This window comes from Aethalodelphis obliquidens, unplaced genomic scaffold (genome assembly GCF_003676395.1).
Source record: "Aethalodelphis obliquidens isolate GAN/ISIS:26980383/991018 unplaced genomic scaffold, ASM367639v1 scaffold14, whole genome shotgun sequence".
Lineage (NCBI taxonomy): Eukaryota > Metazoa > Chordata > Mammalia > Artiodactyla > Delphinidae > Aethalodelphis > Aethalodelphis obliquidens.
In genome coordinates, this window is record NW_020837958.1 from 9,087,012 (window position 1) to 9,113,906 (window position 26,895).

Consider the following 26,895-nt stretch of genomic DNA (forward strand, 5'->3'; position numbering starts at 1 on the left):
AAGAATTGCAGACCAGAGATAGGAAATCATGCTATCGTGTCAAGCTGTATTGTAGCTAAAAAGCAGAGCTTAGCCCAGACCTTCATTTTCTCAAACCTCAATTATTGAAATAATTTTGTAGTTGACCTTCAGGTCTCAGAGTGCCCTCTTTCCTATCCGTACCCCATATTATTGCAAATTTGCTTTTCCTCAAATACTCTTCTCACTGTCCTTTTCCCTTCCAACAAAAGGAGAAAAATCAAGTCCCCACAACCCATCCCAGGAATCAATATAGAATTTCCATTTCTTTGGTCTATTTTTCATAGTCTGGTGCTATTTTACTTATCCTACCTTATCCCACTGGTTTTCAGTATATATTCCTAGTGGAAATCAGGTCGTGCATCTCTTTGCCCTGTGCTCATATTCACTGCCATACATTTCCCACCTACCACATGCCTGTTTCCAATAAACTCTTTCCTCTCTCTCTCTCTCTCTCCCTCTCTCTCTCTCCCTCTCTGTCCCCCTCTCTCTCTCCCCCCTCTCTCTCTCCCTCTCCCCTTCTCCCCTTCTCTCTCTCTCTCCCTTCCCTCTCTCCCTCCCTCTCTCTCCCCCTGTCCCTCTCCCTTCCCTCTGTCTCTCCCTATCTCCCCCCCTCTCTCCCTCCCTCTCTCTCCCCCTCTCCCTCTCCCTTCCCTCTCTCTCTCTCTCTCTCTCTCCCCCTCTGTCCCCCCTCTCTCTCTCCACCCCTTCTCCCCCTCCCCCTCTCTCTTTCTTTCTCCCTCTCTTTCTGTCTCCCTCTCTCTCCCTCTCTCTCTCTCTGCTAGTATGTGTTTCCTATTACCTGCTCCTAAACCACACTGTGTATTCTTCCCTAGCACTTTCTGCTGTGTTATAGTTCCTTGTTTATTCACTTAAGAATCACACTAAACTTTAAGATTCTTGATGGGAGAACTTGGCCCTAAGTGTCAGGAATTGAGGACCCTGCTTGACACTCAGTAAACACTCAGCAAATATCACTGAAGGAATAAATGCCTATGTTTTTCTCTCTCTTGGAATGCCAGACCTTTTGCTTATCCAAATGCACATATCCTACTAAATCTCATGTCTGCATAACCTTCACTGACTGTTTAAACCTTATTGGTTCCCTCTGAACACCAGCCTCCTTGTAATTATCCACACAATCACATGCACGCTCAGGATACACACCGGCATTGGTTCTTGACTGTTGTTTATGTTAGGGATGTCTTAGCACAGTGTTTCAAATGGTCAGTGACAGGCAGTTACAGAGTGGAAATAGTTCCCTCAGAGGTAAAGTTCACACAGTGCTGGTGAGCATACTTAGAATCATATATTATTAGAGCTAGAGCTAAAATTACATTAGAGATTCTTTTTCCCAGCATCCTACTATGAAATGAATCCCAGATATTTTTACATATATATATACATACATATATGTTTGTGTGTGTATATGTGTGTGTGTGTGTGTGTGTGTGTGTGTGTGTGTGTGTGTGTGTGAGACCACAGTCTAGGAAATTAAGGCTTTGCACTGTTTAATAATAGCGAAGAAAGTACTTGGTGAAATATTAGAAGGTGATTTAAAAATCTGAATGGCTTTGTATATGTGATATTTATTCTTTTCAGAATAAATAAATAAATTAATAAACAAATCTGCATGTCAATTTAAATTGCATTACAATTAATTACAAAAATCCATATGCCTTTTGGATGCTATTGTTGGTTTGTTTGTTTTCAACCTATAAAGGCAATGATCACCTTAGCACAGGGCATTTCCTAAGGATTCATGAGCAGTTGCGGGTTAATGGCTATCAACTCTTCCCAGCTAGTCATCAATCCAAAGGAAGCATGGGAAGCAAGGTCATTAACTGTATTAACAACTTTTGGATATCAAATCCTTCCCTCCCTACCTTGCCAAGGACTTATGTTTAAGATGGACCTGTTAGATTTTCAAAAGCCTCTTTAGTTACTTGCCCTTTCATTAACCTGGACAGAAAATATATGTAAATATTAATGTTAATGTACAAACACATGTAGAAAGACAAAAGAATAAATATTAGCCTCCGTGGACCAACAGGAGAATGTCATGAGGAGAAAAATAAATTTTCATATTTTGACTGAGTATAATTGGAAATGTTCTCCCTCTTTTATTTGTTTTCCTTTTATTCCCTTTTTCAAACTGAAAGTCTAGAGAAAAACATCGTGTTGTGCATCTTGAGAGGCTAAAACATGTGTCTAGTTTTTGCAAGTCAACCTTATTTAACATGATTTTTTTTTGGCAGTAGGGTATTCTTATTGGGGCTTGGTTGTATTTGTTTTAATGGAATATTATTTTTTCTCATTCTTGTTATGTAGCTGACTTTCACTAATAATAATAAGCATGATATTTTTTCCTTTGGCATCTGTCACGATTACCCAAAATATTCTAAGAGATAGATAAACACAGCAATTCACCTACACTATCTCCGTGTATTCTCCTTTGAGGAATAAACTATGGCAAAATGAAGGAAAGTTCTGGATCAGAGAAGTTCCCGTTTCCTTTCTGTGGAAGAAGCTCTGGATCCCATTGCATCGTGCAGCATTCTGATTCTTACACTGACAAAAATTCCTTAAAGTAATGACATGGAGGGACAAATTTTCACTGAGTACCAAGTTTAAGGTGTGTGACAAGGCTCATCATCAAAAAAGAAGACTGCATTCCAAGAGTTTTCCCAATGTACATTTGTCTGGAAGAATTTATTCAAGACCTGGGTCTAGTCCTTAGTTTTCTAATCTCAGAAATTTGATTTTGGTAGCTCATCATGAGAAGGGTGTAGTCACACTTACTAAACACATACGAAATATAGAATATAGAACAGAATGCCAATTTGCTAAACTACAGCTAGAACTATAACAAATCCTTCAAATACTTTAGTCTGTCAAATCTTTTTGTGTGAAATTTAAACTTTTTTGGAATCATAAATCTCTTTGAATATGTGGTGACAAAACCAGTGAATAATCTTCTTATAAAAATACACAATCACATTTATACGAAAATGTGCATGTGATTTCAAAAGATTTACAAATGATTTGAAATCCATTCATGAATGTCTTAGGAACCCAAGGATTGAACTATGAATTTTCATGGAAAAGCAAATTATAATTAAATAAGGTGGCTGGTAAGAAATCAAACTAAGAAAATGTGATTGTATGATTCAAATTGCTTTAACATCAGATTATAATAGTCTGATGCATCAATCATTCTCCACAATTGGATTTCAACTGTCACCAGGACTAGACAAATAACAAGAAAAACAGCAACAAGCATTCATACAGTATTGACTGTGTACCAGGCACTGTTCTAAATCCTTCTTTATGTATTAACTCGTGTATCCTCACAGTAATAGAGTATATAAATCAAATTATCCAACCTATAGGCAGTTTTACAGACAAGTACTCTACATATTTGAATCTTTGATTTTTAAAAAGTCTCTACATTCCATTAGTGTTCACTTAGTTATGTAAGTAGTTGGTAATCTATACCAACCAACCTTTTCTTGAGCACATTTATTCTTCCTTCCTTCCTTCCTTCTTCTTTCCTCTCTCCTTCCTTCTTTCTCTCTCTTTCTCTCTCCCTCCCTCTCATTTAATACACAGATATTTAGTATATACCATGTGCCAGGTACTGTAACATCATATTTAGGATACAGTTTATTGCTGGTAAGCATAGATTTTTACCCTAATCTATTGTTTTTAATCACCCATTTTCATGCTGATTTTTCATAATCTACTTCTTCTCAATGTTAATTTATTTATAAGTTTTTTTTGGGGGTTGAGAGGGCAAGAAGTTATTGTTGAGACCCCTCTTTACCATATATACTAAATTGTGTACTATTTTTATTGTTTTGGTTTACATATGGGTCTTATCACTAGACCTTGATAAACTTAGCTAATCAACCTGACTCCTGACTATGAATTGAAATGTGAACTACTTTTCAGTACTGCAACTCAGCAAATATTTACTGAGTGCCTAGACATCATCCAGTTCCTGTCTTTAAGAAGCTTATGATTAACTAGATTGAATGCATTCCCAAACATTTGCATTCAAACACAGATTTGATAAATGCTGTAATCTTGACATTACAGATCCTTAGGGGAAGGATAAATTAATACTGGCCAGTAAAACCAAAGAAAATCTAGTAGAAATGGTCATTGTAACATTGTCTCTGAATTTGGGTACAATTTTGAAAGAAAAATCAGGGTAGGACATCCCAGGGCATGGGAAAAACAGGAGTAAGCCTTTGAAGAGGAAAAGTAGGGAGTATATTTTTAGAATCAGAAACAGACTGCAGCCGAGACTGTACTATGGAGAACAGTGGGAGATAAGACTGGGAAAGCAGTATGGCTCAGCCTCGGGGAGTGTCTTACGTATCGCACTAAGGCAGTAGTTTTCAAGAGGGCAAATTTGCCTCCCAGGGGACATTGGCAATATCTGGAGACACTGTAGATTGTCACAGTTGGGGGTGTTACTGGCATCTAGTGGGTAGAGGATGCAAGAGATTTAGGCTTTATTCTGTAAGCACTGGGAAACCATTGTTGGGTTATGTTTTCTTGGACAGTTATTGTCTAGGTTCCTGTGTGTTGTTACACAAAGTGTGTAAAGTGTTACTGTGCAAATCTCCCTCAGGAATAGTATAAAAAGAAAACACCAATTTTGGAGGTAAGGAAATGCATACATTAATCATTTGGTGGACCTTGAATCCAAGAAAAAAGAAAGAACAAAAAGGAAAGGGAGAGAAGTGAAGTTTTAATGCATTGGGAGGGCTCCAGCCTTAAAAATATTAGTGCAGACGAGAATGCAGGTATTGTTACAAACAGGCACATTTCCGATCATTGGTACTGTCTGATTTCGTTTCCTGAAGAGTGAAATATCAAATAGTATATGTCACTTGAGGTTTTAAGCTTTTTTCCTTGGCTATGCATTTCACTAAACCAACACAGCAAGCAACTATCATAAAAATGCAAACATAGCCCTGAGCACCTCAAATCCCACCCTTTAGTTCCAGAAACATGTAGTCAACTATATTTCATTTCTTCATAAATAATCAAGCACAGCAAGTGAACATGATCAAAAGAATTCATAAACAGCCAAAACTATGTACCAGGTATGCTTATCTCTCCTGCATCATGTGAGGCTAAACAAGCAGGGAAAAAACAAATTAATTTTATTTTTAGCCTTGCCAAGTCTTTAGCTATATTTCTAGGTCTGCTTTCCTAACACGAAGTAGATTTGACTTTCTGTAGCTAAGACAAAGTTGGAGCTGCCACCGCCTACCCCAATACCTTGCCTAATCCATGCTGTTCTTTTCGATTGTGATGGAAGAATTAGACATTTTTCACCCAAGGATTTTCTAATTAATGGTTCAAATGTGTTCTAGAAGCAGAAATGTGATGATCAAGAGACTCTTCCATTTTAAAGAAAATTTGAGGATGATTTGACTTTCGGTCTATAAGAATTCTTGTTCTCTGCTCTAAGTGGTCTGACCTAATGGAGGGACCCAAAAGCTGAGTCAAGCCTCCTTAGTTCTGCAGTACATGTGGGTATCATGTGAAGCAAATCATGGAAACAACTTAATGCATCATCTACTTGTAATTTTCAAGGCAATCGTGTTATTTTAGGCACATACAGTAGAGGGCATTGTCTGGCCAAACTTAAAACAGGGCTGCTATTGACAAGAATAGATAAAGAGAAAGAAATAAGGAAGGATTTTCCTTCCCAAAAAAATAAAGAAAATTTAAAAAGTAAAAATAAACAAAGAGAGCAAGAAGACAATGAAATGAACTTTATATTGCTTTGTTCTCTCCACCTTTTCTCTGTAGGAAGACTTCTATGAAAATAACTAAAAACTGGACAAGAATCATTCCAGAAATTAATGAAATTTCTATTATGTGAGTTGGACTCTACTAGATGCTAAGGATCAATTAGTAAATATGATATTATTTACGTCCTCAGTGAGCATATAGCCTTAATTATCTACAAACTGCTTCCATCTGCTTGAACACTCATGCATTCATTCATGCATTTAACAAATGTTTGATGAGTATTTTTCTGGAAGAATATCACTAGAGTAGATAAGACGCTCCTCCAAGGAACTTAACATTCCACTCAGGTGAGACAGGCAGTAAGAAAATAAACATTGAAATATATGAGGAAAATATTAAATTAGAAGTACTCTGATGACAGTTAAAATGGTAATCTGATTGATGGTGACGGAGGGTCTGCTTTAGGCTGGGTGATCAGGAAAGAATTTTCTGAGAAAGTAAAATTTAAAGGGAGTCTTGAATGAAAGGAATATCAACATGCAAAAACCAAAGGACAGGTGTTGCAGGCAGAGGGAACCTTAGTGCAAAGGTCCTGAGGAAGGAAAAGGCTTGGAGCATTTGAGGAACAAAGAAAATTCAATATGGTTGAAGACAGAAGGCAAAATGAAGAGAAGTTGAAAGATAAGAGAGATTAGGCAACTATCAGATAATCATATGTTGGAGGCCAAAACAGTTTACATTTTGCTCTAAAAGGGTATGAAGTCAATAGGAGCATTTTCAGCTGAAGAATGACATGAACATATTTATATTTGTAAACTTCATTCTAGATGCTGTATGAAGAATTAATTGTGGTGAAGCAATTGCAAAAGTAAAGAAACTGGTAAGAGGGTATTTCAGTGGTCCAAGTTAGAAATGAAGATGATTTGGCTAGAAAGGGACAATGAGGAAAAGTAGATAGATCCATTTATATTTTAATAGTAAAGTCAGTATTTTAATGAATAGGGTTGTGCTGAATGTAAATAAAAAGAAAAGTCGAGGAAGATCCTTACATTTTTGCCTTGAGCAATTGGATGTGTGATAATGGCATTTACGAAGGTGCAGGGCAGGTTTGGGGATTTTCTTTCAGTATATGGTACACCATTTAATTCATATAATTCTCTCAATGTCTATTAATGTTATCATCACTCCCACTTAGGAAGGTGCAGTTCAGAGAAAGCTAATTTACCAAAGAATGGTTATGCCAAAGAATACTTGGCCAACCTTCTAACTCACCTCATTTTACTCTAAATCTGGTTTTTGTTCCACTAGGTTTTGCTGATATAGATTGGGTGTCTTTCTATGCTTCAACATTGTTTCAAGTTGGAAAGTACAGTATGTCCTCAAGAAACCAAAACTGAATGTGTGTTTCATAGTCCTTTTTGTATAATTTACAATGTGGACATGAGCAGCATTAGAGATCAAAAATGCATCTTTCCTTACTTGTGCATCAGAGTTTCAAAAGTGATACCCTGCTCCCTCTGTGTAAACCAGTATTTTTTAATGAGACTACATACAGAAGCTAATTTTGCCTTCACTGGCATTTCATGCTCTACAGGATTTCAACTAGGGATGACTAATTTGAAGCTATACATGTCTGAGTAGTCAGATAATCAGACTGAAGATCAGTTCCATTCTGTTCTAAAGTAATGCTAGGGGTGTCGATTATTGAAGTCATCTGCCTTTTCCATCAACCACTCCTCTTTCCAATTTCTTTTATGCACAAGGATGGAGCCTTCCTAAAATAATGCTCTCACCAATGCCCTTCCTGCTTAAGAGCCTGGAGTGTCTTCCTAAGTTTCTTTATTGAAGCAAATCCAAACTCTCCTACCAGACATTCACTGCCCCTCAGTTGGGCCAACTTAACTATCTAAATTCTGCTGTGTAAGTCTTCTGCTTCCATTAAGTCATTTTTCTTTTATTTCACTCTCCTACTCCTCTTCTTTTATAAGTCATCTATGCCTTCCTCCATCACCTGCCTCAATGCAAGGTTATATCCCTTTAAGGACCTACATAAAATCCCAAACCCTCTTCTTAAAATTTTTCTGATTATCTACGACATTTAAATGTTTTATGGGATTTAAATATCGAATACACTGATTTACATTAGTACCTAGATACACATATGTACACTTTTTATTCTTGATAGGTATCTATGCATTTGTATTACAGCTCCAATAAGTTTGTAAAGTTCTAGAAGGCATGGTCACCTTAGCTCTTTTCTATCCCTTCTTATACTCTCCAGAACGTAGCAACATGTTAGCCACATGGGTTGTTATGGTTTTTTCTTCCATTAATACATATTTCTCTCCACTCACTGCTTTTTCTTATCTAATGATATTGTAATCTTGTCACTTCTAAACACTAAACACATGTATTCCTTTACTATAAGTTAGGTAAGTCTTCTAGAAAAGTGAAAATGCAGATCCAGGTGGTTTTTCCTTTCCTTAAAAATCAATTTTTAAAAATCCCAACTTTTTCTAGAAACATTGCAAGGTCAGTGTATATAGCCAAAGAGCCTCCTGTTGACTTGACAGGTTCAGTACCCAGGTTACAGCCATTTAAGCCTTGTATCACTTCCATTACATTTGCCTTGAGGGTCAGCCCTGGGCGTATTTACAAAAATTTTCTTTCTCTGTAAATGTGCAGAGCCATATATTCCTGCATGAGGGAGGAAAGCTCAACAGATTTGCAAAACTGTGTTTCGAATGGGAAAAAATAATGAACTATATTAGGAAATAGTTGTAAAATAAATTTGATTTGGGGGGTGAGCTATCTTTGATAATGATGTTATTTAGTTTGTTGCTTTTCCTTTTCCTGTGTATTCTAGCACTCTTTAAAATTTAAAGAGCTATCCAGAGAAATGATTACAATAGAAAGCCTTCTTAGCAAGGTGGGGATGAGCCTCGCCTCCTTTCTTATAAGCAAATCATTTTGCCTCATCTTACCTTGTTCTCTTTGGTAGGTCTCAGGTATATAATGGTATAAGAAATCAGAATTTTTCTGTATTATTTGCCTTTTCTTTGCTCTTGGTTTGGGGAAGTGGGAGATAGCGAGAAATAGAGATAGAGAGGAGAATGACTATGAAAGCATCAGGTAGGTCTGGCTGTAAGTAACCAGAAAAATAATGAACTGTTTATACTGTAAGGAATTGATTATTGCACATAATAATAAAATACAGAGGAAAAACTGTTACAGGATTCATTTATTTAGCTGCTTGTCACAATATCAGAAATGCAAATTCTTCCCCTCTTTCCATGTTTTCCTTCCTTAGCACATCAGCTTTGTCCTCAGGCTGCCTCCTGTCTTGGCCACAAGATGGCTGCAGCAACTCTCCGTATCTTATACCCACAACAATACCCAGAAACAGAACAAAGAACTACTCCTTCCCCTTGTCTTTCTTCATATTAGTGGGGAAAAAAAAAAAAAAAATCCCAGAACCCCCTCAGCTGACCTCTCCTCACATCTCATTGGCCAAATTGTGTCACGTGCCCAGACCTGATCAGTCTCTGGCAATAGGAATGCTACAACCAATGTTTATTTAGAAAAGAACTCAGCAAACTATAGTCCAAAGGTTAGTCCACCATCTGTTTTTGAATGCCCTGTGAGCTGAGAATGTTTTGGAATTTTTAAATAGTTGAAAAAATTTTTAAGAAAATTTTGAGACATATGAAAATTATATACAGTTCAAATTTCAGCGCCCATAAATAGTTTAACTGGAACATAGCCATGCACATTCATTTACCTTTGTCTAGAACTACTTTCAAGCTACAATGGCAGAGTAGAGTAGTTGCTACTGGAGACCATACGACCTATAAAGCATCAACTATTTACTATCTGGCCCTTTACAGAAAACGTTTGCCTAGTACTAGCTTAAACCAAATTCTATGAACTAATCAAGGTTGGGCCAGCCTCTCCCAAAGCAGATAATATAGTTTTGTGATTTTTTTTTTAGAATGAAAGTCAATCTTCCTGAACAAAATTTTCTAGGGAAAGAGTATGCGAGTAGGGTGTTGGGTTGGCAACAAATTCAGAGAGAGACAGACAGAAAGATTAGAGTTCAAGCATATTTTAGGTGAATAACTCATCTTTAGTTCTGTTTAAAAAGTTGATTCTGAAAATGTCACCAACACAAACTGTTGGTAAGACAGAGCTGAGTTTTTTGCTTACTAAGGGGAAGCACCACCCCACAGAGGTCCAGGAGAGTCTATGGGTGGAGTGGTGAAGATTAAGCCAGAATTTATCGAGAACTGGAATGTTGATTTTTAGGAGAATTGTTCAATGTGGGAACTTGATGAGGATCAGGTAAGAATTATGATACAACAATCCAGGAGTGGAGAAAACACCGAGGTGAAGCAGAAGATTCAAAAAATCCTAGAGCACAGACTTCTGTTAATGCTTTCCCTGAAAGAGTTGATAGATCTTTGGGCAAGTTTCTCTAAGGACAATGAAACTGTTTTGGCAGGAGAATTTCAGAAGAGGATAGAGATGCTGATAGAGACCATGGCAGAGCTAAGTCAATTTGATGTTGATGGTGAGGTATGGTGTGGAGGTCTCAGTCTCCTTTCTAAATGTGGGGTTTTGCTTCTCAATGTTTAGGGAGGTTTGTTGCAGATACATGTGATTGTGAATATGTGGTCTGTTGAGATGGGAGGGCTGATTGTGGTTAACTAAATGTATCTTTCTCCCACCTCGCTTGCAAACTAGTTCCATTGTCTAGACAACAGTCTATGCTGACTTAGCAATGGTACTGTGCTAAATAAAGCATCCCCATTAGCTACTCTCCCTCCTTCAGTTCCTTCTGTGTCCTGAAGCGTAGGTAAGGAAAGAAGAAAGGTCTGTTGACAAAAAGTCAGGATATCCTCTGGGACAAGGCTAAAAGTATTATAGTTTAATTCAAAACCCACCCAGATCCATTTGTAAATAAATGCTATGAGATGACATCGTAATGGAAGTGTGTACTTTTAAATTGATTTCCTTTTGATGTGATAAAAACATCTTCTGAAAGAGATATTGAAACCTGGCTTTCGATGGAAAGTAACATAATTCAGATTTTAAAATAGAAAACCTTTTGTTGATAGTAGTTTACTCGATTCAGCGCATGTACCAAGCTTTATTTGCGGCAGGTTATAAATAGCTTTGAACCAACTGTAATTCATAAATTGTTACTTATGACTGATTTACAGGCAATCTCATTAATTGCAATAGCAAAAAGACCTTGAAGTAAGCAAGAAATAGAAAATAAAACAACCCGGGGATTGAAAACGGGGAGACACACATACTCTACAATTAAGAGCAATGTATCATATTTCGGTATGTTTTACTGATAGTATGTTTCTGATAATTTACTGATAGTATGTTTCTGGTCATTCCAGTTCATCCTTACCACAACTTTGAATAATAAGTATTAGTGTTATTCCTATCTTATATGAGAGGAAGAAGCTCCCATCACTTTTTATTTTAAAATGTAGTAAATATTTATTACTTATTATGAGCCAGTAACTTTATCTGTTTTATGTGACAGTGCTAACAAAAGCCTTTTGAGTAAGTAACTCTTGTTTCCCTTTTACAAATGCGGAAAGTAAGCTATAGACAGGTGAAGTAACTTTCCCAATTGTAGGGTCATGGGGGTTAAAGCAGGCATATAAATTCAAAGTCTTCATGAGCCTTTTCTCTGACCACCGGACATGGCTGCCTTTGTTATTTCATATTTTAAAGGGTTAAAGGTAGCAAATGGCAGAATAAGGACGTATCTTTTTCACTTTTGTGCGATTTCCAGTCAACCAGTTATTTTGACCTCTGTTGCCAGAGACCCTAGGATTCTAGAGAGAGTCATGGGGTGGGAGGTGGGAGGAGGGATGGAGGAGTAGGGCCCTATGACCCCAATCCTAAAAGCGTCTATCAATTAATATATTAGAGATTTTATGTGCTGTTCTTTTTTCTTTCTTTCTTTCTTTTTAAAAATTCCCACTTACCTTCAGAAGTGTGTTTTGGGGAAAGGGGAACATATGCAATGAAAATACTGAATCACATGAATGACAGATTTTCTGTGGTCATGATCACTGGCAATTTAAATAAGATTCTACTTAAAATAGAAATCTACAAGGGTTTTTAAGGTTGTGTTTAAACTTACAATGAAGGAAAACTCCTAATGTAACTCAGGGTGAGAAGCCTGCCAGCCACATTGTTGTGGTATGAATAATTTCAGTGGGTTCTGGAACACAGGAGCTATCCCAGTTGCCTGGTATCTAGCCCTGGGATGATGAGGGCAGAGGGATAGTGGCTCAAGTGTAAAGAGCCCTGTAAAAACTGATAAAGGAAATGGTTGGGGTACTGGCTTCATAATGGTTGCCTTGAATATGAAAGGCATGCCTGTGAGCCCGTCCTTTACTATCTCTAGGAATTAGCTAGCCCTTGGAGGGGCAGTCTCTCCAGGATAAGCAAAGCCCCGTATCAAAACATCAGAAAATACAGAAAATAAAAGGCATGATTAAATACATTGGTACACACCACTATGCCAGGTACTGTGCTGTCAGGAGGCTAAGAAGAGACCATGAGACATGGCCACTGTCCTCAGGGAGCTCAAAAGGTAGTGCAGGGGGCTTCCCTGGTGGCGCAGTGGTTGGGAGTCTGCCTGCCGATTCAGGGGGCGCGGGTTCGTGCCCCGGTCCGGGAGGATCCCGCGTGCCGCGGAGCGGCTGGGCCCGTGGGCCGTGGCCGCTGGGCCTGCGCGTCCGGAGCCTGTGCTCCGCAACAGTGAGAGGCCCGCGTACCGCAAAAAAAAAAAAAAAAAAAAAAAAAAAAAAAAAAAAAAAAAAAAAAAGGTAGTGCAGGAAACAGACCCAGGGACAAATGATCATAGTACTGAATGGTGTGAAAAGTCAACCTAGAGCTGCAGGAGCCCGGAGAAAGGCAGCAAGTCAGTTTGCCACAGAAGGCTGGAAGAAAGAGTAACAACTCAGCACCCAGTGGTCAAATTTCTTTGCTGCCATAGGGAAGGAGACCAAAACAAGCCTCTGAAGCCAGAAAGCATCTATGACTTTAAACGTCACCTTCTTGAGATTCAGGTCCTTTTCTGCAGTTCTGTGAATGTGGGTGTATATTGAAGGGCTGCTAATGGCAGATACATTTACTGAGTGAAGAATCTCTTTTTATAGGAAAAGAGCCTCTTCTCTGTCTTGTGTACTCTATGAAGATGTAGTTATTTACAAATGCTAATTAACGTTGAGAATCTCACCACTGGTAGAAGGGTTATACTCCTAAAGAGGAGACAGACGGCCCTTCTCTCCTCAAGACCTTGAATGGTAGGTATGCAAGAGATGACCAAAGAACTCCACTTGTCTCTGGAATTGACTTTTCTCTAAGGCTCACTTGGAGCAGCTGGAGGATCTTCCTAATTTTTCTCCTTGCTGCTGGTTTCTTCCAAAACTTTTCTGTCTCCCTGTTAATCTAACATTATCATTCTTAAAAACAAAGCTGATGATAGCATTTCTTTGTATAAACAGAATATGTCGCCTGTAGGATAAAACGGGGACTCTTAAGTTTGGTGTAACCAACTCTTCAGTCTGGACCCGATCTCATCCCAGCTTCTTTCCCATTCTCTTCCCCAGGCTTTCCGTTCTCCCACCACAGAGGAATTTTTATGGTGCTTTGGTTGTACTAGCATCCTTTGTGTTTCCTTGTCTTAGCTCAGTCTGGTCCCTCTGCTCTTCTTTCTTTTCTTTATCAATTTCTTTTACGAAATCTAGATCAGGTGACCCTCCTCTTTGACAATCTCCTGATTTACCAGCACAGATTGAGTTACTCTGACTTCAGCTCCCTCCTACCAATGTGGCTTGGCCTCAGAGCAATGAACATACATTATTTTGTTTCATCTGTTTGCCTATCTGTCTTACCTTCTGAATTATAATTCCCTCAAGGATGAGGATTATATTCTTCACCTTTGTATGCTCAATACTTAGCAAAATGTCTGGCTAAGGGAAACAACAATACAGTAGTAGTAATAATAATAATATCTAATATTATTGAGTTCTTCCCATATGGAAGGCATTATTCTAAGCCCTTATGAACATTAACTAATTTTATTCTGACAGTAACACTAAGGGTTATGTAATTATGTCATTCCCATTTTGCAAGTAAGATTGAGCCATGGAGAGGATAAGTAACCTGCCCAAGGTGACACATAATAAATACTAAATTGTTGTCTTAGTGCCTTTTTGAATTGGATATGGTGAGCCTCCACACTTTTTTTTCTTCCCAGGAGATTCACAGAAGAGGCACTGTTTATTGAGATGAGAAATTTGGGAGAAGTCATTACACAGGTGCCCAATCCATGATAAGCCAGTTGAGTAGGGTTTATACTGGGTAACACAAGCTTTGGAATTCCTCTTTGTGCCAGAAGAGTTGCAGGAAGTGAGTTGTTTTATTTCCTTCCCAGAAATCTACTTAAAATCAGTAAGAGTAGGGACATAATACATATATAATACAGTTATACTAAGATTTTTTTCTGTGCGTAAACATTATGTCTCATGGGGTGTGATTTAATTTGTGGTATATCTACCTATGGGTAGCAGTTGGCTCTGTTGTCATGAGTTTTTGTATATGAACATCTCTAGAAATTTATGTATATTTGTGCATGTCATTATTTCAGTGTATTTTCACAGAAACTATATGATAAGTTGCCAGTGTTTACAGCTCAGGTCACCCCCAAAGGAAAGGTATTTTAACAAAATAAATTGTGAAAAATATTTTGCTTTTGCCATCATTCTTGCAGAAACTTTTTCATGGAGTTCTTGAGATCATATTCTCCTGGACTGAGGAGCTGACCGTCTAAGCCCTGGTTCTGTACTTACTAACCATGTGACTGCATGCATGTTACTTCCTCTACTATTAAATTTCTTCATCTTGAAAATGGAGTTCCTTCCTCAGAGGAATGCTGCAAGGATAAGAAAGGATCAGGGCATGCAGCCTGTGTAATTACAAAGGGCCCCATACTCAGAAGGGCCCATGCTTGGCTTCATGCCCTACTGTAACTGATTTGAAATTCTTACTAATTTTTAACAAGACATCCCACGTTTTCATTTTGCCTTGAGCCCTGCAAGTTATGTAGCCATTCTTGGATAGGATTGTTTGTGAACTCCATAGCCTGTGGTGCCTGGCACATAGACTAATCCTCAATAAAATGCCAGGTATTAATAATTTTGCGAGGGAATTTTTAGTTTATTGGTATAGCCCCTACCCCAATTTTATTTTCTGAACTTTTCCAATCTGGTATGGACATTGAGCCTAATTGTGGGGTACATTTCATATGTCCTCATGCATTCAGCTCAGACTTGGTTGGTAAACACTACAGTAAGGCCCTCTACCTCATTCTTCCATTGCTCTGTGATTGCACATCTGATGGAATATTGGCTGTGGATGGCTGCTGACTCAAAGTACAAAAACACTTCTCTATAAATATGAGCCAGATCACTTAATAAATGACACTACATACAGTGACTCCAGAAAGACATCTGGAGGAGATCTAATACTCTTTTTTGCTCTCATTGTATTGCAGATTATTAGAACTCCAGAAGGACCAACACCAGATAAATTATGAATGTTGAACAAGATGACCTTACATCCACAGCAGATAATGATAGGTCCTAGGTTTAACAGGGCCTTATTTGACCCCCTGCTTGTGGTGCTGCTGGCTCTTCAACTTCTTGTGGTGGCTGGTCTGGTGCGGGCTCAAACCTGCCCTTCCGTCTGCTCCTGCAGCAACCAGTTCAGCAAGGTGATTTGCGTTCGGAAAAACCTACGTGAGGTTCCAGATGGCATCTCCACCAACACCCGGCTGCTGAACCTCCATGAGAACCAAATCCAGATCATCAAAGTGAATAGCTTCAAACACTTGAGGCACCTGGAAATCCTACAGTTGAGTAGGAATCATATCAGAACAATTGAAATTGGGGCCTTCAATGGTCTGGCAAACCTCAACACCCTGGAACTCTTTGACAATCGTCTTACGACCATCCCAAATGGAGCTTTTGTATATTTGTCTAAACTGAAGGAGCTCTGGTTGCGAAACAACCCCATCGAAAGCATCCCTTCTTATGCTTTTAACAGAATCCCTTCTTTGCGCCGACTAGACTTAGGGGAATTAAAAAGGCTTTCGTATATCTCAGAAGGTGCCTTTGAAGGTCTGTCCAACTTGAGGTATTTGAACCTTGCCATGTGCAACCTCCGAGAAATCCCTAACCTCACGCCGCTCATAAAACTAGATGAGCTGGATCTTTCTGGGAATCATCTGTCTGCCATCAGGCCTGGCTCTTTCCAGGGGTTGATGCACCTTCAAAAACTGTGGATGATACAGTCCCAGATTCAAGTGATTGAACGGAATGCCTTTGATAACCTTCAGTCACTGGTGGAGATCAACCTGGCACACAACAATCTAACATTACTGCCTCATGACCTCTTCACACCCTTGCATCATCTAGAACGGATACACTTACATCACAACCCCTGGAACTGTAACTGTGACATACTGTGGCTCAGCTGGTGGATAAAAGACATGGCCCCCTCCAACACAGCTTGCTGTGCCCGGTGTAACACGCCTCCCAATCTGAAAGGGAGGTACATTGGGGAGCTTGACCAGAATTATTTCACATGCTATGCTCCTGTCATTGTGGAGCCCCCAGCAGACCTCAATGTCACTGAAGGCATGGCAGCTGAGCTGAAATGTCGGGCCTCCACGTCCCTGACTTCTGTATCTTGGATTACTCCAAACGGAACAGTCATGACACATGGGGCGTACAAAGTGCGGATAGCCGTGCTCAGCGATGGGACGTTAAACTTCACGAATGTAACTGTGCAAGATACAGGCATGTACACATGTATGGTGAGTAATTCTGTTGGAAATACCACTGCTTCGGCCACCCTGAATGTTACTGCAGCAAACACTACTCCCTTCTCGTACTTTTCAACCGTCACAGTAGAGACTATGGAACCTTCTCAGGATGAGGCAAGGACCACAGATAACAATGTGGGTCCCACTCCGGTGATCGACTGGGAGACCACCAACGTGACCACCTCTCTCACGCCACAGAGCACAAGGTCAACAGAAAAAACTTTCACCATCCCCGTGACTGATATAAACAGTGGGATCCCAGGAATCGATGAAGTCATGAAGACTACCAAAATCATCATTGGCTGTTTTGTGGCCATCACACTCATGGCTGCAGTGATGCTGGTCATTTTCTACAAGATGAGGAAGCAGCACCATCGGCAAAACCATCATGCCCCAACGAGGACTGTTGAAATCATTAATGTGGATGATGAGATTACAGGAGACACACCCATGGAAAGCCACCTGCCCATGCCTGCTATTGAGCATGAGCACCTAAACCACTACAACTCTTACAAATCTCCCTTCAACCACACAACAACAGTTAACACAATAAATTCAATACACAGTTCAGTGCATGAACCGTTATTGATCCGAATGAACTCTAAAGACAATGTCCAAGAGACTCAAATCTAAAACATTACAGTTATGAAAAACAAACAATCAAAAAAAAAAAGACAGTTTATTAAAAATGACACAAATGACTGGGCTAAATCTACTGTTTCAAAAAAGTGTCTTTACAAAAAAAAAACAAAAAAGAAAAGAAATTTATTTATTAAAAATTCTATTGTGATCTAAAGCAGACAAAATTATGTGTATTCCTCAGAACCTGTTTTTGCTGCACTTATTTACTATTTTCCCACATCTTGTCCCTGCCTTTCCCAATCGCCATATTTTTCATAGGAGATCTCAATTCCCTAAAGAACTGGTCTAGGAAATTTTGTAAGAATTCTGTTACACTTTGAGATTTTTATGGTGAATTCTAGTGGTGAGATCCAGTCTCTTTTGTCTTTCTTTTTTTTCCTCTGTCTTTTCTTTTCCCCCTCTCATGCCCTTATGAAGTAGTCCAATGGGGAATGCAATATTAGAAATAGATTTTTAAGAGAGAACAAGGAAAAAATGCAAGATCTTATATTTTTCATGTAATGACCTGTTCTGTATTTATGAGGAGGGCCATACAATGGAAAACAAAAAGTAAGCAAACAATAGATTAATTTACATATGAGCATCTATAAAACCCATGATCTTTTAAACAAATCTAGAACCCGAATTTGTAGATCAAAAGCTAAAAATAAGATTATAAATAAAATATTGTTGTTTTTTCTGTACCTGGACACAACTCATTTGTAGTATGGCTCAAATGTGAGAAACGAAGGTAATTAGATTTCCTACTTTCTAAGAAAGGTAATATTATAGTAATCTCCAATCACAGCACCAATCTCTACAGGGTCCTGTTTCAATGGATGACTTGAGTTTTTGATCTATATTCAAGGATGCTGTGGTGTTTTTTCCTTCTCATTAGGGTCACCCTTTGTAGAATGCTCAGATTAAAAAATGATGATTTTGTGAAGTAAATTCAATTCCACTTGAAAGAAAGTTTCAGTATAATTTATTCTCTGTCTCCTAAATAAAATTCTGCTGGCTAAATGAAGTGCAACCACAGAATGCAAAGGTACACTAAATTATCCAAGTTGAAAAATCATTTTTGGTGCTGAGTGTGAGCAAACTCAGTTCAATTCAACAATAATTATTACAGACCTACTATGTGTTAAACAGTGATGTTAGTGTGTGGACACACTATTAACAAGACCTGGTTTCTGATTTTGAATCACTCACAATCTATATAATATGATTAAAGAAATATCAGTTTATTACTGGGGGCTAGCTTTAATTTTACTGTTAGGTGGAAGGCTGAAAATCAGGACCTTAGAGTTTCAAAATATCAGGTTACTGTTATTACTAAAACCTCCTCAGGTTTTAGTAAAAGGTTTCTTCCATCCTTCTGGAAGAGCTGACTCTCTTCTTCCAAATGCAGATTGTAGGGCTGTAAAGAAGTGTATGGATTTGTTGTGACAGATGGATGCTTACCAAGAGGTAGCAAGGCTAATACACTGGTAATTCACTGAAGGTACTTCAAGGAACTGGAGGAATTTTTTGGTATGAAACATACACTAGCTTCCAAGTTAAAAAGGAACTTTCTGGTTACTGGCACCTCAGCACTCTTCTGATATTTTAATATAGTATGTGTCTGACTTCTGTCTTTATCTATGTGAAGCATAGTGAAAATATACATCTCTTATTACTGGCCCTTGAAAACTGCCACCTCATTGGTGAGACAAGAGTTGACTAAGCTAGGGAAAACTTCAGCTCCTGATGAATGAGCAGCTCGGATACTCACACATAACTCCGCAGGCTGGACCTCACACCAGGGTTTTGTGATCTCCAGGTGTAAAAAACCAATCATTACTAGCAAAATAGGTCAGAGAACTGGGAGGAAGAGATAGCAAATGAATGAGACCACACGAGATCTTGCCTCTATTTTTTTGATCACCATTTTTTAGGGGCTTTTTTCTCCCTCATTTCCTACCTCCCTTTGTTAGGAACACAGTTCACATTTGCTTTTACTGTGGAGAAGACTCAAGAAAAGGGAAAACCCATGCTGGCTGTCATTTGTCAAGCTATTCAATATTGAATGTACTTAATATATTTCTAAGCTGTAGATCAGCTTAGAAACCAACCAACCAAACAACTCACCAAGGAATATCTAGTGCTAATGCAAAGAACTGGTATAAATCCATAAGGGAAAGAATCCTGCCTTCTCTACTTGGTTTGTGTTCTCCAAGCTCTGTCTTTGCTGATTGGAAGCCTTCTTTCATTTGAACTTATAATTCTTAAGGAGTTAGCTCCAGCACACAATTCCTTTCAACTGTCAGGGGTGGCTGAGCAGTTAGATAAATTCTACCAGAATGAAAGGTGAACTTGAACTAAAAATTTAGGTAAGAAAGTCAAGCATACAATTCAGTCCTGTAAGAGATTATAGTTGCCCTAATGAATACATATTAGAAATTATTTTTAAAACTATACATATATTGATGAAAAATTGGTTAAGCCAAACTTGACTTTTACAGTCAATTTAGAAATCCTTTTGACAAAAGTTCCTCACTGCAGGTTTTGGGGATGGAAAGGTATAGTGTTATAATTGTATCATTTAAAGGACACTAAAACAAATTCTAAATGTGTATGATTAGCAGTGTCTGTATTTGCTCTCAATCATGTACTTGGCTTTGGGTGCCTCAATGAGGTAGCTGCACTAATTAGAGTCCATCACACAAAGTGGACTTCCTCGGTACAGCAGAAAGCCCATGTGACTATTTAAATATCTGGTCTATCCTTGTAGCAAAACACACTTCTATTTCTGTCGCTCTTTTTATTCTAAACAAAGGCAACCAAGTGGCAGTATTCTTAAATACTCATGTGCATCAAAAATATGCCATTTACAATTAACCAAGTTAAAATAACCTAATGACAATTTTAGTATGTATATATATATTTCCTACTAAACTTATGCAGTTTACTTTGGGAAAACATCAAAGAATGCTTTAGAAAGAAGCTTCTCCAACAGTTTTTTCTATTCCAGAATCTTACTCTTTTATACCTGGCTATCACCTCAATCTCCTAAATTCTTTTGAAAATGTCCAAACACATCTGTGGTGACAAAATATTAGAAGAATTTGGTATAATTCATACACATAGGCCCTGATATAGCTTTAATCATTTTCTCTCATATTCTGAATATTCTGGAATCAAATATCATCTTTTTCAAAGATTGAAATAGGTAATTAGAACTTTACATTGGAACATTGATCAATGCTTTTTTTGAGGAAGAAAATGTTGCTAGTCCATGATTGGTTTTAGGCCTTATAATCAAAGAGTTAAAAATCAGGATATTATTTAAAACCTACATACTATGAAATTCTGAATATAGATCTGTTGGGAAATAACTTGACAGTAGAAGGGTTATTTACATGGGAGAAAGAAAAGGAAAGAAACATTTATAGAACAGGATTTAGTGAAACATGAAAAAAAATAATTAACTGGATGGCCCCAAGTTGTCCAACATTTCCAAGGTAAATATTGATCAAGGTGAAAGAAAAACACAAAAAAACCTGAATATTTTATCCTCTTGGGATAATCTTCAACATACTTACATAAATAAAAGATTCAGATGAGTGCTTATGAGCAGTGTGGTGCTTTGAAGCAATGTAATTTTTATTTTTTATTTTTTTAATTTATTTTTATTTTTTAATTTATATTTTTATACAGCAGGTTCTTATTAGTCATCAATTTTATACACATCAGTATATACATGTCAATCCCAATCGCCCAATTCATCCCATCCCCACCCACACCCCCTGCCACTTCCCCCCTTGGTGTCCATACGTTTGTTCTCTACATCTGTGTCTCAATTTCTGCCCTGCAAACCGGTTCATCTGTACCATTTTTCTAGGTTCCACATATATGCATTAATATATGATATTTGTTTTTCTCTTTCTGACTTCCTTCACTCTGTATGACAGTCTCTAGATCCATCCACGTCTCAACAAATGACCCAATTTCGTCCCTTTTATGGCTGAGTAATATTCCATTGTATATATGTACCACATCTTCTTTATCCATTCATCTGTTGATGGGCATTTAGGTTGCTTCCATGACCTGGCTATTGTAAATAGTGCTGCAAGGAACATTGGGGTGCATGTGTCCTTTTGAATTACAGTTTTCTCTGGGTATAGGCCCAGTAGTGGGATTGCTGGATCATACGGAATTCTATTTTTAGTTTTTTAAGGGACCTCCATACTGTTCTCCATAGTGGCTGTATCAATTTGCATTCCCACCAACTGTGCAAGAAGGTTCCCTTTTCTCCACACCCTCTCCAGCATTTATTGCTTGTACATTTTCTATGATGCCCATTCTAACTGGTGTGAGGTGATACCTCATTGTAGTTTTGATTTGCATTTCTCTAATAATTAGTGATGTTGAGTAGCTTTTCATGTGCTTATTGGCCACCTGTATGTCTTCTTTGGAGAAATGTCTATTTAAGTTTTCTGCCCATTTTTGTATTGGGTTGTTTGTTTTTTTAATATTGAGCTGTATGAGCTGTTTATATATATTGGAGATAAATCCTTTGTCCTTTGATTCATTTGCAAATATTTTCTCCCATTCTGAGGGTTGTCTTTTCGTCTTGTTTATGGTTTCCTTTGCTGTGCAAAAGCTTTGAAGTTCCATTAGCTCCCATTTGTTTATTTTTGTTTTTATTTCCATTACTCTAGGAGGTGGATCAAAAAAGATCTTGCTGTGATTTATGTCAAAGAGTGTTCTTCCTATGTTTTCCTCTAAGAGTTTTATAGTTTCCGGTCTTACATTTAGGTCTCAAATCCATTTTGAGTTTATTTTTGTGTATGGTGTTAGGGAGTGTTCTAATTTTATTCTTTTACACGTAGCTGTCCAGTTTTCCCAGCACCACTTATTGAAGAGACTGTCTTTTCTCCATTGTATATCCTTGCCTCCTTCGTCATAGATTAGTTGACCATAGGTGCATAGGTTTATCTCTGGGCTTTCTATCTTGTTCCATTGATCTATGTTTCTGTTTATGTGCCAGTACCATATTGTCTTGATTATTGTAGCTTTGTAGTATAGTCTGAAGTCAGGGAGTCAGATTCCTCCAGCTCCTTTTGTTTCCCTCAAGACTGCTTTGGCTATTCGGGGTCTTTTGTGTCTCCATACAAATGTTAAGATTTTTTGTTTTAATTCCGTAACAAATGCCATTGGTAATTTGATAGGGATTACGTTGAATCTATAGATTGCTTTGGGTAGTATAGTCATTTTCACAATATTGATTCTTCCAATCCAAGAACATGGTATATCTCTCCATCTGTTGGTATCATCTGTAATTACTTTCATCAGTGTCTTATAGTTTTCTGCCTATAGGTCTTTTGTCTCCCTAGGTAAGTTTATTCGTAAGTATTTTATTCTTTTTGTTGCAATGGTAAATGAGAGTGCTTCCTTAATTTCTCTTTCAGCTTTTTCATCGTTAGTGTATAGGAATGCAAGAGATTTCTGTGCATTAATTTTGTATACTGCAACTTTACCAAATTCATTCATTAGCTCTAGTAGTTTTCTGGTGGCATCTTTGGGATTCTCTACGTATACTATCATGTCATCTGCCAACAGTGACAGTTTTACTTCTTTTCCAATTTGTATTCTTTTTATTTCTTTTTCTTCTCTGATTGCTATGGCTAGGACTTCCAAAACTATGTTGAATAATAGTGGCAAGAGTGGACATCCTTGTCTTGTTCCTGATCTTAAAGGAAATGCTTTCAGTTTTTCACCATTGAGAATGATGTTTGCTGTGGGTTTGTCTTATATGGCCTTTATTATGTTGAGGTAGGTTCCCTCTATGCCCACTTTCTGGAGAGTTTTTATCATAAATGGATGTTGAATTTTGTCAAAAGCTTTTTCTGCGTCTTTTGAGATGATCATATGGTTTTTATTCTTCAATTTGTTAATATGGTGTATCACATTGATTTATTTGCATATATTGAGGAATCCTTGCATCCCTGGGATAAATCTCACTTGATCATGGTGTATAATCCTTTTAATGTGTTGTTGGATTCTGTTTGCTAGTGTTGTGTTGAGGATTTTTGCATCTATATTCATCAGTGATATTGGTCTGTAATTTTCTTTTTTTTGTATTATCTTTGTCTGGCTATGGTGTCAGGGTGATGGTGACCTCACAGAATGAGTTTGGGAGTGTTCCTTTCTCTGCAATTTTTTAGAAAAGTTTGAGAAGAATGGGTGTTAGCTCTTTTCTAAATGTTTGATAGAATTCACCTGTGAGGCCATCTGGTCCTGGACTTCTGTTTGTTGGAATATTTTTAATCACAGTTTCAATTTCATTACTTGTGATTGGTCTGTCCATATTTTCTATTTCTTCCTGGTTCAGTCTTGGAAGGTTATACCTTGTTACGAATTTGTCTGTTTCTTCCAGGTTGTCCATTTTATTGGCATAGAGTTGCTTGTAGTAGTCTCTTAGGATGCTTTGTATTTCTGTGGTGTTTGTTGTAACTTCTCCTTTTTCATTTCTCATTTTATTGATTTGAGTCCTCTCTATCTTTTTCCTGATGAGTTTGGCTAATGGTTTATCAATTTTTTTTATCTTCTCAAAGAACCAGCTTTTAGTTTTATTGATCTTTGCTATTTTTTTGTTTCTATTTAATTTATTTCTGCTATAATCTTTATGATTTCTTTCCTTCTGCTAAGTTTAGGCTTTGTTTGTTCTTCTTTCTCTAGTTTCTTCAGGTGTAAGGTTAGATTGCTTTTTGAGATTTTTCTTGTTTCTTGACGTAGGCTTGTATAGCTATAAACTTCCCTCTTAGAACCACTTTTGCTGCATCCCATAGATTTTGGATCGTCATATTTTCATTGTCATTTGTCTCTAGGTATTTTTTGATTTCTTCAGTGATCTCTTGGTTATTTAGTAACGTATTGTTTAGACTCCATGTTTTTGTGTTTTTTACGTTTTTTTCCCTGTAATTCATTTCTAGTCTCATAGTGTTGTGGTCAGAAAAGATGCTTGATATGATTTCAATTTTCTTAAATTTACTGAGGCTTGATTTGTGACCGAAGATGTGATCTATCCTGGAGAATGTTCCATGTGCACTTGAGAAGAAAGTGTAATCTGCTGTTTTTGGTTGGAATGTCCTATAAATATCAATTAAATCTATCTGGTCTATTGTGTCATTTAAAGCTTCTTTTTCCTTATTTATTTTCATTTTCGATGATCTGCCCATTGGTGTAAGTGAGGTGTTAAAGTTCCCTACTATTATTGTGTTACTGTCGATTTCCTCTTTTGTAGTGGTTAGCCATTGCCTTATGTATTGAGGTGCTCCTATGTTGGGTGCCATATATATTTATAATTGTTCTATCTTCTTCTTGGATTGATCCCCTGATCATTATGTAGTGTCCTTCCTTGTCTCTTGTAACATTCTTTATTTTAAAGTCTATTTTATCTGATATGAGTATTGCTACTCCAGCTTTCTTTTGATTTCCATTTGCATGGAATATCTTTTTCCATCCCCTCACTTTCAGTCTGTAGGCATCCCTAGGTCTGATATGGGTCTCTTTTAGATAGCATGTATATAAGTCTTGTTTTTGTATCCATTCAGTGAGCCTGTGTCTTTTGGTTGGAGCATTTAATCCATTCACGTTTAAGGTAATTTTCAATATGTATGTTCCTATTACCATTTTCTTAATTATTTTGGGGTTTTTTTGGTAGGTCCTTTATTCTCTTGTGTTTCCCAGTTAGAGAAGTTCCTTTAGCGTTTGTTGTAGAGCTGGTTTAGTGGTGCTGAATTCTCTTAGCTTTTGCTTGTCTGTAAAGCTTTTGATTTCTCCATTGAATCTGAATGTGACCCTTGCTGGGTAGAGTAATCTTGGCTGTAGATTCTTCCCTTTCATCACTTTAAGTATATCATGCCACTCGCTTCTGGCTTGTAGAGTTTCTGCTGAGAAATCAGCTGTTAACCTTATGGGAGTTCCCTTGTATGTTATTTGTCATTTTTCCCTTGCTGCTTTTAATAATTTTTCTTTGTCTTTGATTTTTGCCAGTTTGATTACTATGTGTCTCAGCCTGTTTCTCCCTGGGTTTATCCTGTATGAGACTCTCTGCACTTCCTGGACTTGGGTGGCTATTTCCTTTCCCATGTTAGGGAAGTTTTCGACTATAATCTCTTCAAATATTTTCTTGGGTGCATTCTCTCTCTCTTCTCCTCTGGAACCCCTATAATGCAAATGTTGTTACATTTAGTGTTTTCTCAGAGGTCTCTTAGGCTGTCTTCATTTCTTTTCATTCTTTTTTCTTTATTCTGTTCTGCATCAGTGAATCCCACCATTCTGTCTTCCAGGTCACTTATCGGTTTTTCTGCCTCAGTTATTCTGCTATTGATTCCTTCTAGTGTAGTTTTCATTTCAGTTACTGTATTGTTCATCTCTGTTTATTCTTTAATTCTCCTAGGTCTTTGTTAAACATTTCTTGCATCTTTTCGATCTTTGCCTCCATTTTTTCCCCAAGGTCCTGGATCATCTTCACTGTCATTTTTCTGAATTCTTTTTCTGGAAGGTTGCCTATCTCCACTTCATTTAGTTGTTTTTCTGGGGTTTTATCTTGTTCCTTCATCTGATACATAGCCCTCTCCTTTTCATCTTGTCTCTCTTTCTGTGAATGTGGTTTTTGTTCCACAGGCTGCAGGATTGTAGTTCTTCTTGCTTCTGCTGTCTGTCCTCTGCAATGTAAGTTTTAAATAATGTGTTAAATTGTTTATTTAGTGCTTTGTCTTACTGGTTTTAATAATAATATTGAAGATAATTATGTCGTTAAATATCACAGATGTAACGTGAATGCCTGAGTGAGGAGTCATAGTCTTTTAGGAAGCCATTTGTCCTTTTCTCATAATATGGATTTTCACAGAGTCAAATCTCTTATAAAGATATCTCTCCCCCCAAAAATATACACATTCTTATATTTGATTAGGAAGTGATTTCTGTACAAAAGCTACTTCAGATAAAAATGAGTCTAAACAGTTGCCTTAAAACATCAATGTACCTCGTATTTTTTCTCCTCTGCCATAAGAAGAAATATGAATTCCCACAAACTCTGTTTTAGATAGAAATCAGCTGTGATTCTGTTGTCTTTCCAGGACATAAAATAAGATACATCTGGCTCTAGGAGAGAAAAAAGAAACTTCCTAGAATTACTGATAGTGCACTGTCAATTAAGATCCAAACTGAGGTACTGAATGAAGCATTCTTACAACACATACCAGTTCCTGTCATTTTGTTTTTTTTAAGTGCTGCCAACAAAACTTCTGAACTTTCTGGGCTCCCCTTGTGGTGCATTGGTTAAGAATCTGCCTGCCAATGCAGGGGACACAGGTTCGAGCCCTGGTCCAGGATGATCCCACATGACCCAGAGCAACTAAGCCCGTGTGCCACAACTACTGAGCCTGTGCTCTAGAGCCCATGAGCCACAACTACTGAGCTCATGTGCCACAAACACTGAAGTGGGTGTGCCTAGAGCCCATGCTCTGCAACAAGAGAAGCCACCACAATGAGAAGCCCGCACA

General features: G+C 37.8%; 1 protein-coding gene across 1 annotated transcript; it reads left to right on the top strand.

Annotated features, from left to right (window-relative positions):
* The first annotated feature begins 15,394 nt into the window (after nucleotides 1–15,394).
* Nucleotides 15,395–17,375, top strand: LRRC4C (leucine rich repeat containing 4C). The gene has a single exon (XM_027114961.1). The coding sequence runs from the start codon at nucleotides 15,431–15,433 to the stop codon at nucleotides 17,351–17,353; it is 1,923 nt and encodes a 640-aa protein (XP_026970762.1). The 5' UTR covers nucleotides 15,395–15,430; the 3' UTR covers nucleotides 17,354–17,375.
* The last annotated feature ends 9,520 nt before the right edge of the window (nucleotides 17,376–26,895 follow it).

Bases quoted from the DNA above. Each gene is read 5' to 3' on its own strand.
- LRRC4C (XM_027114961.1), top strand. From the start codon at position 15,431: ATGTTGAACAAGATGACCTTACATCCACAGCAGATAATGATAGGTCCT.